This window comes from Hypanus sabinus, chromosome 9 (assembly GCF_030144855.1).
Source record: "Hypanus sabinus isolate sHypSab1 chromosome 9, sHypSab1.hap1, whole genome shotgun sequence".
NCBI lineage: Eukaryota > Metazoa > Chordata > Chondrichthyes > Myliobatiformes > Dasyatidae > Hypanus > Hypanus sabinus.
Window position 1 is genome coordinate 21,491,504 of NC_082714.1, and position 13,712 is coordinate 21,505,215.

The 13,712-nt window shown below is 41.2% G+C and overlaps 1 protein-coding gene across 6 annotated transcripts in view; it reads left to right on the forward strand.

The window, feature by feature from the left end:
• rmi2 (RecQ mediated genome instability 2) overlaps window positions 1–13,712 on the forward strand; it is a 66,735-nt gene that overhangs the window by 22,025 nt on the left and 30,998 nt on the right. Inside the window, exons 2-3 of one of the 6 annotated variants that reach the window (XR_009513886.1) lie at window positions 8,002–8,677; window positions 9,255–10,198. The exons of 3 other annotated variants lie outside the window; for them this stretch is intronic. Coding sequence is in view for 2 of the 3 variants with exons in the window: in XM_059979209.1 (XP_059835192.1) it covers window positions 8,002–8,150 (149 nt within the window). In the remaining variant the exon portion in view is untranslated. Of the gene's footprint in view, window positions 1–8,001; window positions 10,199–13,712 lie in introns of those variants that run through there. 2 more of the 6 variants (XM_059979211.1, XM_059979209.1) reach the window with 2 other exon arrangements.

Genomic DNA, 13,712 nt, shown 5'->3' on the forward strand with positions numbered 1-13,712 from the left:
CACCCAGCTGGAAATGGGTACTGGCCAAATGCTGGGGGTTAACCTCGTGATAGGCTGGTGTCCTATCCGGGGAGGTGGGGTGGGGTGGGGCGGGGGGCGGGGGGGAGTCTCGTACTCTCAGTCGTTTCATGCAGTGGAAACGGGCATAAGCACCGGCCTGATGAGCCTATAAGGCTCGGGACAAATTTTAACTTTTTTAACTTTAATGGTGGGGAGGGCTTTTAGGGTTAGGACATAAAGCAAATACTGACTTCAGTGAGCAACCTTCAGTTTTGAATATGCATTGATGTTTATCAGACAGACCAGAAAATTTTCAATTTTCCTCCTATATGTTGATTTGTCACCACCTTTGATTCGGTCTACAATAGTGGTGTCATCAGCAAACTTGAATATGGCATTGGAGCTCTGCTTATCCCACACAGTCATAAGTGTAAAATGATTAAAGCAGGGGACTAAGTATGCTGCCTTGTGATGCACCAGTGCTGATGGAGATTGTGGAGGAGATGTGCCAATCCAAACTGATTAGGCTCTACAAATGAGAAAATTAAGAATCCAATTGCACAAGGAGGTATTGATGCCAAGGTCTTGAAGCTTATTGATTACTTCTAGGGAACAGAGGTTGATAGTATTGAATGCGGAGTTGTAGTTGATAAAGATCATCCGGATGTATGCATCTTTCCAAGATTGAGTGAAGAGCCGATAAAATACTGTCCGTTGTGGACCTGTTGTACTGGTAGGCAAATTAGAGTGGATCCAAGTTACTTTTCAGGCAAGAAGTTGATATATTTTATCAGCAACCTCTTAAAACACTTCATCACTGTGGTTGTACACACATTGATTGGACTATGCAACAAAAATCTAGGGTATCTGTTTTTGTATGTTAATAAATATGTTTTGGCCATCAAGTTATTTTTGTTTCCCAAGCAGAACATATTTTTGGAGAAAAAAGTAGGGCCTGCCATCCTGCCTAAGTGATAATCCATTTTGGAGTTCTTCTGCCTTTTCTGCATTTCACTTTCTTGTTATCTGAGATTCGTGGAGTAGAAATTCAGTTCTTTTTTTAAATAGTGAAGTATCAACTGTATTTAACTCGAGTAAGTGTTTGAAAAAAATTCCCTGTTATTTTCTTTCATGCTGTATCTTTTGACCAACCTGCATTGAATAGAATTGAGCACACACATAGGCAGTTTTCTTGAATTTCTGGCTTTAATACGTGCCTCATTTAGGATGACCCAGACAGAATGTTCTTGGAGAGGATAGTGCAGGAATCTAGGACCAGAGGGCACAGCCTCTGAAAAGAAAGACGTCCCTTTAGAATAGAGATGAGGAGGAATTTCTTTTAGCCAGAGGGTAGAGAATCTGTGGAATTCATTGACACGATGGCTGTAGAGAGACCAAGTCATTGGGTATATTTAAAGTGGAGGCTCATAGATTTTGTTTGGTGAGGGCATTAAAGTTCACACTGAGAATGGGGTTGAGAGGGATAACAAATCAGCTATCATGGAATGGCAAGCAGACTTGATGGGCCAAATGTCCTTATTCTGCTCCTATGTCTTATAATTGCTTTCTCATTTAGATCAGCGAAGTTGTTTCTGTATTAAAACAACTGTAAGCTGAAATTTGTGGTATTTGGTTTAATCTCTTGGTAGCGTGGTTCTCTATCCCACTTGAAGAATCAGTTGTTCACAAATCAACAATACTATTAAAAATCATACAGCATGCTTTTCTCTGCCTTTGTTTATAGCTTACCTTGCCTGTAAAGGTTTTCAGATTGAAAAGCGTTACTTCTCTAGTGCTGCTTGGTATTTTCCATTCCAAGGTTAAAAAAAATGGTCATTTGTTGATGAATTTGAGGTCCAGAATTTTCAAGAAGTGGTACAAGGATCATTACTCCCATGTCATATCTGAACAGATAAAGCAGTGCCAGATAATCTGCCACGTTCTAAACTATGGCCACTATTCCACATCATTTAAGAGGTAACATGACAATTTTATGCATCTTTAGTTTATATTCTAAATGGTTTTTACATGGGAAGATAAGATGGAAAGATGCATCGAAGCAGAAAGCCCTTGCCTATTCTATACGTCCAAATTACATGGTGAAAATGTTGAAGGGGTGCTTTAATGTTAAGGTTGGGAATGGCTTAGTGGGGTCACTTAGAATTCTGGTTCAATACTTTTTTGGTTAAAGAATGGTGTGCTAAGCTTTGGGTTACGAAATTCCATGGTATTACACTCCTGAATGATAAATCACCCTCAAATAACACTGAGGCATTAAACTGGCTTAATACCCATTAAGACAACAGCAAAACACCTCCACTCCACTCTGTCTCTGGCGGGCCTTTTAATGTTTCCTCAGCTATACCCAGTGTTTTACAGTTGAACTGCCATTGCCATCTGCCACGATTTCAGGTGACCCTGTTTCACTTGCCTTCAAGTATTCTAATGGTGATCTAATGATGGAACTGTCTTCCATCTGTAACATCATCATCACTTAGTAAAATTGATGCTCATATCTTTTTAGCAGCTCTGTGCAGCTTGTATTGGTTTGACATTGTTTTGTGCTAAAAGACAGAGAGGATATTTAGAGGTTGCTGTTTGAATAACTCATCCACTATCATTGTTTAACATTCTACACTATATGAATAGATGCTTCTTGGGCTTCAAACCAGGTACAGGTATTGATGATAACCAACCTTTCGATGGCAGAGTTTGTCATCAAAATGTTGGTTATAATTAATACCTGTACCTGACTTAAGGCCAGAAAAGAATTTATTTGTCATATATGCTGAGAAAGCGCCAGTGCCTTTCTGTACAGTATAGGTTCAGCTCTGATTAATCTTGGATGTAGTTTTACCTTTGTGATTGAGCAAACTTTAAATGCGTGAAGATGTTCTGGTTTCATTGATTCTGTTCCAGATATGTTGTTTTGATCCATTATCATAGTCATTGGAGCTTGACAAGTATGCAAATGTTTTGATTAGTAAGAATATGGTCCTCTGTCTGCATTAGTTCCTTGTACTAAGTGTACACTGATTGGCTGCTTTATTAGTACATGTATGAAACTGCTTGTTAATGCAAATATCTAATCAACGAATCACATGGCAGCAACTCAGTGCATAAAAACATGCAGATATGGTCAAGAGGTTCAGTTGTTCAGACCAAAAATCAGAATAGGGAAGAAATGTGATCTAAGTGACTTTAACTGTGGAATGATTGTTGGTGCTGGATGGGGTGGTGTATGTTTCTCAGAAACAGTTGATCTCCTGGGATTTCCATGCACAACCGTCTCTAGAGTTTAAAGAATATGATGCAATAAACAGAAAAAAACGTCCAGAGAGCAGCAGTTCTGTGGGCACAAATGCCTTGCTAATTTGAGAGCCGGACTGGTTCAAGTTGGCAGAAAGGTGACACTAACTCAGATAACCACGTGTGACAACAGTGATGTCCAGGAGAGCACCTCTGAACACACAGCACATTGAACCTTAAAGTGGATGAGCTACAACAGCAGAAGGCCAAACATGCACTCAGTGACCTCTTTATCAGGTATAGGAAGTATGTAATAAAGTGACACCAGATTGTGATCCACTCTTCTTCATGGAGCCGAATCAGTTTTCATGACTTTGTTTCTGGATTTCTCCCTTCAAGGAGGTCTCCACCTCCTCTTCCATCAAGGTGTCTAGGATTTGTAGTTTTAACTGAAGAATAATGCTTTATATATTTTGGGGATTTTGGTTTGTTAGTTTTGTTGCACCTACTGTGGGTCTCTGGTTTGATTGATTCACATGTCGGTTTTAGCACGCTGGAGATTCATAATAAGGTGATAAGGGTTCCTTCTCCAATCTACCTGCATTACAGTTCGCCATTGTATTGTAAATCTAGCAGAGAAAAAAGTTTCACTGGTTGGCCTATGTTTTTATTTACTTGTATTGCTGGGTGGCTGTATTTCCAACTAGCAAACTCTTTGGGTTTTCAGGAGTTGGGACCCTGCTGTATTCTGAATTTACAGAACACCATCTCAGCCTGAGATTTTCACCATGACTGGAATCTTCAAATAGGGGAGAAGAGCAAGCCTCTCTTTTCATCCATAATGCTATCCTATACCTTCCCATCACCTTAGTTGTGGTCTCATGTGATAATAGCTTGATAATACCTTAATAAGTATGATGCTCTCTCTAACTCTACCTGAACAGTGAAAGGGAGCATTTTTATTTTAACTGTTTCACTCTGATTTGTTCCAGCATGTTACTGAATTGCGCTATTTCATAATATTTCATGTGTATTATTTGTTAAGTAATTTAACGTTGCAATGTCATCACCTTGGTCACAGATCACCAAGTGAGGCTAGCTTTGAATATGTTTACATGAGCTGGGAATGTGCCAGGGCACTTCTGTCAGCCCGCACTTTCAAGGCACAATCATCGAGTAATGCAGCAGATCTTTCTGAGCAGCTAATTCATGCCAACAGTTGTACAGTGCTTTTCTATACGAGTCCCATTTTCCTACATTTGTTTTTGTAGCTTTCAATGCCTTGATGATTTAAGTGACGTTGACTCTTTACTTCCCTCTATAGATGTTGCCTGACCTGCTGAGTTCTTTCAGTATTTTGTGTTGCTCTGGATTTTAGCATCTGCAGGAATTCTTTTGTTTTATAATTTAAGTACTTGTCTAAATGCTTCGTGAATGTTGTGAGAGTACTTGCCTTCACCCCGTCAAGCTGTGTGTTCCAGATTTCAACCATTCTTTGTGTGTATGTATATATATATATATATATGTACAGTGGCATGCACAAGATTGGGTATCAATGGTCAAAATTTCTGTTACTGTGAATAGCTAAGCGAGTAAAAGATGACTTGATTTCCAAAAGGCATAAAGTTAAAGATGACACACTTCTTTAATATTTTAAGCAAGATTACTTTATTATTTCCATCATTTACAGTTTCAAAGTAACAAAAAAGGAAAAGGGCCCGAAACAAAAGTTTGGGCACCCTGCATGGTCAGTACTTAGTAACACCCCCTTTGGCAAGTATCACAGCTTGTAAACATTTTCTGTAGCCAGCTAAGTCTTTCAATTCTTGTTTGGGGGATTTTCACCCATTCTTCCTTGCAAAAGGCTTCTAGTTCTGTGAGATTCTTGGGCTGTCTTGCATGTACTGCTCTTGAGATCTGTCCACAGATTTTCGATGATGTTTAGGTCGGGGGTCTGTGAGGGCCATGGCAAAACCTTCAGCTTGCACCTCTTGAAGTAGTCCATTGTGGATTTTGAAGTGTGTTTAGGATCATTATCCTGTTGTAGAAGCCATCCTCTTTTCATCTTCAGCTTTTTTACAGACGGTGTGATATTTGCTTCCAGAATTTGTTGGTATTTAATTGAATTCATTCTTCACTCTACCAGTGAAATGTTCCCCGTGCCACTGGCTGCAACACAAACCCAAAGCATGATCGATCCATCCCCGTCCTTAACAGTTGGAGAGGTGTTCTTTTCATGAAATTCAGCACCCTTTTTTCTCCAAACATGCCTTTGCTTGTTGCGGCCAAAAGTTTTATTTTAACTTCATCAGTCCACAGGACTTGTTTCCAGAATGCATCAGGCTTGTTTAAATGTTCCTTTGCAAACTTCTAATGCTGAATTTTGTGGTGAGGATGCAGGAAAGGTTTTCTTCTGATGACTCTTTCATGAAGGTCATATTTGTGCAGGTGTCGCTGCACAGTAGAACAATGCACCACCACTCCAGAGTCTGCTAAATCTTCCTGCAGGTCTTTTGCAGTCAAATGGATGTTTTGATTTGCCTTTCTAGCAATCCTACGAGCGGTTCTCTCAGAAAGTTTTCTTGGTCTTTCAGACCTCAACTTGACTTCCACTGTTCCTGTTAACTGCCATTTCTTAATTACGTTATGAACTGACGAAACGGCTACCTGAAAACGCTTTGCTATCTTCTTATAGCCTTCTCCTGCTTTGTGGGCATCATTTACTTTAATTTTCAGAATGCTAGGCAGTTGCTTAAAGGAGCCTATGGCTGCTGATTGTTGGAACAAGGTTTAGGGTATTTATAAAGCTTTGAAATTTGCATCAAATGGCCTTTCCTTATGATGATTATGAACAAACCATAGCCCTAACAAGCCAATTAAGGTAAAAGTTATCTGAGAGCTCAAATCTCTTGAGGTGCCCAAACTTTTGAATGGTGTTCCATTCCTTTTTTTCACTCTAAAACTGTACAAAACAAAAATAATACACTAATCTTGCTTAAAATGTTGAAAAGAATGTTTCATTTTTATGACTTTTGGAGATCAGTTCATCTTCTACTCACTTAACTATTCACAGTAACAGAAATTTTGAGCAGGGGTGCCCAAACTTTTGCATGCCACTGTATATGTGTTGGGGGTGAGGGAGAATCCTTCAGCTTCCCCCTGAGCCTTACACCTCTTACTTCATACCTATGCCTAATGTTTAGGATACCCTACCAATGGAAAATGAGTCATGATTTACCCTGTTTATTCCCCTTATAATCCTGTATATATTTCTATCTATTCCCCTCATTATCTTACATACATTACTGTGTAACAGTCTGCAGCCTAGATGTTTATTTTTTTTGTCTTCTGCATTAGTGTCAATAGAAAAAAGTAAACTTCAGATTTCCAAACAGTTTTAAAAAAATTAAAATGTTGCTCAGAATATTTTTTCTAATTCAATAAAGAAAGTAACATTTAAGTAATAGGCCACTTTTCAAATAAAAACTTGATTACTTGATAGCCCAGTGCATGATTAAACAAAGATGAACAAACAACAATGACATGAGTTGAATGAACTAAACTGACTAACTGAAACGGGTGTAGAAAGAATAAAAATGGACGAAGGACAATTAAACTAAAAGATGAGGTTATGGTAGATGTGGCAGTTTAACCTTCAAATCATCAATTCTTACACTATGGCAAAAGTGAACATAGCAACAAGACACAAGACGGTCATCCTGCATCAGCAAAGTCTCTCTCAAGCAGAAAATTTGCAACAGACAGGAGTTTCAAGATGTGCTGTCCAAGCTCTTCTGAAGAAGCACAAAGAAACTTAGAGGGCCAGAAACTCAGTGGTCGGGCACGAAACCAAATGCAGCAAATGAGAGATAACATCAGACGGATGTCCCTTCTAAGTTGGAAGAAGTCCAGCACTGCTATCAGTTCTGAACTCCTAAAAGCCTCTGGAACCCAAATACAACCTTCCACGGACTGCAGACGTCTTGTCCGAAGTAGTCTTCATGGAAGAGTTGCTCCCAAAAAGCCATTCCTCAGAAGAGGAAACAAAACCAAGAGACTCACCTACACACAAAAACACAAGGACTGGAAACCAGAACACCTGGAGAAAACCCTTGCACTCCACAGGATCAACATACAGACTCCTTACAGATGATGGCGGAATTGAACTCCAAGCCCCAAGCTGTAGTAGCGTTGTGCTAACTGTGACGGTGAGGACTACACAGTAAAATTCTGCACTCCGGTGGCCGAGTGTCACTGACATAGTGTACATTTAGTACTTATAAGAACGATTGTTTTCAGAACTGCAACAGACAAGAAAGGCAGAAATAGGTCACTAAAGTCACTGAAATGGATTTGCAATTGCTTTCATGATCTAGAGTAGTTTCACACTATTGAGCATAATTTCAGTATGCTCATTGTGGATTAAAAATGGGTATAATTAGGGCTAGGATAATACTTCACTTCCTCACATTGAGTCATTTGAAAGTTTATTCACAAAAGGTTTTTCAACTTTGTACATGTAATGCTATTTGGAACATAATTTACACTTATTAGTTGTTTCCAGGATATATCGATTTTAAATTATTCAATGCAAATTCTGTTGAAAGACCAGCAACCTGAAACTGTAACATTTTCTCTCCATGCAGGTGATGCCTAATGTGTTGTCTTTGTTTTAATCTTTCTGTAGTGTTTGTATTTAATTGCCTAATTTGAGACTGTGAGAACCTTCACTAATGAAATATTTTCTTACAGGAAAATATGTGATGGTGATGGGTGTGGTGCAGTCCTGTAGACCTGAACCTGTTGTACGTGCTGTCAAGATGACTGATCTCTCTGGTAATCCTCTGCATAGGAGCATGTGGAAACTTGAAGTGGAAGACCTCCAACAATATATGCCATAAGCTTATGCAAAACACTGCCTCCTACTTAATTCCTTATCAACTTGAAATGCCAAGGCATGTGATCACCTTGGAAGCAGAATAAGGACATGAATTCTTTGAAAATGTTTGGATGCAATCATGCCGTGAAATAGGAGTTGAAAGACATAAAATCTCTTGGCTTGTTATCCTCCTGTGAAGATCTTGAAATTTGTTAATGTTAGGTATATGTCCAGTTGCATATTAATAAATAACAAGGAAGCTATTATTGTGAACCATGGGGAGAGTTACAATTGAGAACTTGTATAATGAAATGAGAAGCAAAAGGACAGCTTGAACATATTGTTATGATGACTTGGATTCCTGGGACAGAACTACTACCGCAAAATATTCTTTGGTGTTTCTTTTATGTGTAATACATATAATTTTCAGAGCAATTTTTCTAGAGCTGTCTGGAAGGGGAACAGCAACCATCAACTCACTCATGAGTGCATTGGTTAGAAGGTGTGGCCTCAGTGCTGAGAGTTTCCAGGAAGCCAGCATGAATTCGGGTAATTTATTTTGTGTCCATTGCATGAAAAATAATGTTAATAATGTCATTTAGGTAATATTACTTATTCAGTCTTAACTTTACCTTTACTTTTTTTTCCAAAATCTGAATTACCATTTTTATTTTCAGACCAGGTAGATATTTAGTGGTGTAAATAAAACTGTACAGTTTATACGTCAGATAAATCAGTGTAAGACTGGACTCATTCTTGGACAAGTTAAAATGAGCAGCATTATTTAATGCAAAAGGACAACTGTTTATTAAATACAATATTCTATCCTTCATAACAAACTAGAACTGACAATTAGCTGATAGTTCTTGGTCTTTTAAAAACCTCTGGGGCAACAGTAATGTTGCTCTAACCTGTATTTGTTCATCAGTTCTCTATGTTTGTGTAAATCTTTCTTCCATGTACTTGGCTTTATTCTCCATTCCTTAATTCTTGGCCTCTCAAACTATGTGTGGTCTACTTGGTTTTCATTGACTCTTTGTGGTCACGGCACTGAAGACCTAGGAGACTTCTTTCCTCCACTTAGGTCAGCATCTTATAATTGTTTACCATGATCTCCCTCACTCAGATCATTCACACGCATTCCTGCTGCATTGTGAACAACTGGAGTCTCGCTGGGGCAGGACAGTTATATCTGGGCTGGAGTCGCTGTAGTGGACTTGGAGGCAATTCGATGCGGTGGAGCCAGATTGTGGAAAGGTTGGGTAATTCGATATTTGTTGCAGGAGCAGTCTGTCTCCCTTTCTCATGAGAGGGCCTGTCTGAGATACCAAAGTGTTGGGTTATGACTAATTTCTCTGACTGCTTTGCTATTGCATGTATGGTGGGGGAAGAGGGTTGATGTCTGGTTGTGCTTAGGAGGAGTGAGGGGGGCTGTGAGGTTCAGACATTTCTGTGATTTATTCTTTGGGTTTTTTCTGTGTTGTGGATGTCTGTAAAGGGTAAGAATTTCAGATTGTATACCCTATACATTCTCTGTTATTATATTGAACCATTGAGGTGGAGCTGAGGCGAGAGGAATTTGAGGTTTGATTGATTTAAGAGCCTGGGAGAATTGGAAAGTTTGGGTACTGGCCTTATCAGGGTGAATGAGTTTGAGGGTGAGGAACGACTTGAGGTTTGGGCAATTTAGGCTCCAGGTAATATTGAAATGGTCGCGGTGTCAGGGTTGGAGGTTAGAGATGGGTCAGTTTGGCTCACTGCTTCGCGGGGTTTGCTCGACGATACTGGACTGAAGCCTTCTAAGTGGGCTGTAGTGACGCCTGGTATTGTGAGCTTCAGTTCTGAATGCTGTTTTCTTGCTTTATTGTTTGCACTGTTCGTTTTTTCCCCTCTCTGCACTTTGGGTCTTTGGCTGTCTTCTGTTTTAATGGTTTCTACTGGGGTTTTTTGTTTCATGGCTGACTGTAAGGAGATGAAAGTTAAGGTTGTATAAGGTACACATACTTTAATAATAAATGTACTTTGAATTTTGGACAAATAAAGCTGATCTTTTAATGAAATTTAACTTCACTAGAGAGTTTTGCATTATCTCTTTGACCACAAGACCACAGATCCTGTCTCAGTTAAGACCATAAGACAAAAGAGCAGAAGTCAGCCATTCAGCCCATCGAGTCTGCTCTGCTATTTCATCATGAGCTGATCCAATCTCCCCTTTCCCATTCCCCCGCCTTCTCACCATAACCTTTGATGCCCTGACTACTCAGATACCTATCAATCTCTGCCTTAAATACACCCAACAGAAACTCCAGTATGTACAAGGTTTACATATTAGCTCCATGAGTCTTTACTTGCTGAGTTAATCAGTAGATGGCGCTACTGAACCTGGGTGGCAGATTACTGGTGGTTTTCAAAGCAAGAAATTCAACTAAATACTCTCATAATAACACTTCTTATACGGAAAGTTACAGTAAATAATCACCGCAAACAATGAAGAGGCAAGTGAAGGTGAGGCTGATCTGAAGGTTGAGATGTGTGGGTGCGAGGTGGAGCTGGGGTGAGGTTGAGGCATGCTCCAGGAGAAGATGGAAAGAAGTGGAGATGTTGGAACTTCGGAGTCGAGAAAAGTTGAAGCAGAGTTGTTTTGGAACCCGTCCACCTAAACTGGGAGTGAGGATCTAAGTTGCACATCGATGTAGAGGTAGTAATGGGAGATACCGAAATGGCGGACGAACTGAATAAATATTTTGCATCAGTCTGCACTGTGGAAGATACTAGCAGTATGGTGTTTATTTACCATGGAAATTCACTACTGTCCTCATAGTTGATGTCTACATTCCCCCCCCCCCCCCCAGTGGTAATGCTAAGGGGGCGCTCTGTGAACTGTATGGGGCTATTAGCGAACTGCACACCCTGAGGGACTGGTCATTGTCGCCGGTGATTTTAACCATGCAAACCTCAAGTCAGTGCTCCCCAAATTCCATCAGTATGTGGACTTTGCAACAAGGGGGGAGAATGCGTTGGACCTTGTTTACACAAACATCCCCGACGCGTACCGGGTGGAGCTCAGCCCCCACCTTGGATCCACGGCCATTTCCAGGACAGCAGCGACATGTGGCGCATGTGGAAGGGCATCCAGGACATCACCAACTACAGGACAACATCACCTGACTGTATGGGTGATGCCTCCCTCCCAGCTGTGCTGAATAACTTCTATGCTCGTTTTGAGGTGGAACATGACATAGCAGCAAGGAAGTCCACCCCTCCTACAAATGACCAAGTGCTGTGTTTCACCGTGGCCGATGTGAGAAGAACCTTGTGCAGGGTCAATCCACAGAAGGCTGCTGGACCAACAACATCCCTGGTAGAGTGCTCAGAGGATGTGCAGACCAGCTAGCAGATGTTCTCACTGACATCTTCAACATCTCCCTGAGCAGCGCCACCATTCCAACGTGCTTCAAGGCCGTCACCATCGTCCCTGTGCTGAAGAAGTCTTCAGTGTCCTGCCTAAATGACTACCGTTCTGTTGCATTCACATCCATCATCGTGAAGTGTTTCGAGAGGCTCATCATGAGGAACGTCAAGACCCTGCTGCCCCTTCACTGGACCCCCTGCAGTTTGCATACCGTCTCAACCGCTCAATAGATGACGCCATTGCCACCACCCTCCACCTGGACAAAAAAGACACGTATGTTCGAATGCTGTTCATAGACTTCAGTTCAGCATTCAACACAACCATCCCTCAGAAACCTCAGGCAGTCTGGATCGGAGGCAGCATCTCCAACACCATCACACTGAGCACAGGGGCCCCCCAGGGTTGTGTGCTCAGTCCACTGCTGTTCACTCTGCTGACCCATGATTGTGCTGCAACACACAGCTTGAACCACATCATCAAGTTCGCTGATGACACGACCTTGGTGGGTCTCATCAGCAAGAACGACGAGTCATCTTACAGAGAGAGGTCGAAATGACAATAAAAAGTGACTTGTAAGTTCCAGGTGTCAGGGATCATTAAATGTGCGAAGTTACCATAATTAGAGAGAAGGTTCTTGGGAAACTGAAAGGTCTCAAGGTAGGTAAGTCACCTGGACCAGATAGTGTACATCCCAGTTTTGAAAGAGGTGGATGAAGAGATCGTGGAGGCATTAGTAATGATCTTTCAACAATCACTACAATGGCTCTGGAAGACTGGAAAATTGCAAACGTCACTTCAATTTTCAAGAAGGGAGAGAGGCAGAAGAAAGGAAACCACACATGAGGCTGCTTAATGAGCTACGAGCCCATGGTATTACAGAAAATGTTCTAGCATGGATAAAGCAGTGGCTCATTGGCAGGAGACAAAGCGTGGGAATAAAGGGAGCCTTTTCTAGCTGACGGCCGGTGACTAGTGGTGTTCCACAGGGGTCTGTGTTGAGACTGATGCTCTTTACATAATATGTCAATGATCTGGATGATGGAATTAATGGCTTTGTTGAAAAGTTTGTGGATGATAGGAAGGTAGGTGGAGGGGCAGCTAGTTTTGAGGAAGTAGAGTGGCAACAGACAGACTTAGGAGAATGGGCAAAGAAATGGCAGATGGAATACAGTGTCAGAAAGTGTATTGCCATGCATTTTTGCAGAAGAAATGAAAGAGTTGGTTCTAAATGGAGAGAAATTACAAAAAACTATTGTGCAGGATTCCCTGGAGGTTAATTTGCAGATTGAGTCTGTAGTGAGGAAGGCAAATGCAATCTTAGCATTCATTTCAAGAGGACTAGAATATAAAGGCAAGGATGTAATGTTGAAACCTTAAATGTTGAAAGCACTGTGAGGTCTCACTTGGAGTATGGTGAGCAGAGTTGGGCCTGTTATCTTAGAAAGGATAACGTGCTGAAACTGGAGAGGGTTCAAAGGAGATTCACAAAGATGATTCCAGGATTGAACTGCTTGTCATATGAAGAGTGTCTGATGCCTATGGACTTGTATTCACTGGAATTCAGAAGAATGAGGGGTGACCTAATTGAAACCTATTGATGGTGAAAGGCCTTGATAGAGTGGATGTGGAGGGGATATTTCCTATGGTGGGAGAGCCTAGGGCCAGAGGACACAGCCTCGGGATAAAGGCCGCCCTTTTAGAATGGAGACGAGGAGGAATTTCTTTAGCCAGAGAGTGGTGAATCTGTGGCCACAGGCAGCTGTGAAGGCCAAGTCTTTATGTATATTTAAGGCAGAGGTTGATAGATTCTTGATTGGTCAGGGCATGAAGGCATATCGGGAGAAGGCAAGATGAAATGGCAGAAAAGATGTGATGGGCCAAATGGCCTAATTCTGCTCCTATATCTTATGGTTTGGAAAGTTCAAGTATGGGCTGGAAGCAGCCCAGAGTGTACCACTGTGTGGGGCCTGAGTCCAAGTGCAGGGGACGACCCAGTGCTTGGACAATCTAAAAGGAGAGCCAGATGGACTGAAAAGTCATGGTGTTCGGAGCGGAGGCAAGGATTGAGCCAGTTCAGCCTGTGAAGTTTTATTCCGCTTTCCTCAGCGCTGAGGCTGAGAGACTGCTTTGTGTCTGCGAGCTTTGCATCAATTTGCTCCGCTGTAGGTTGAA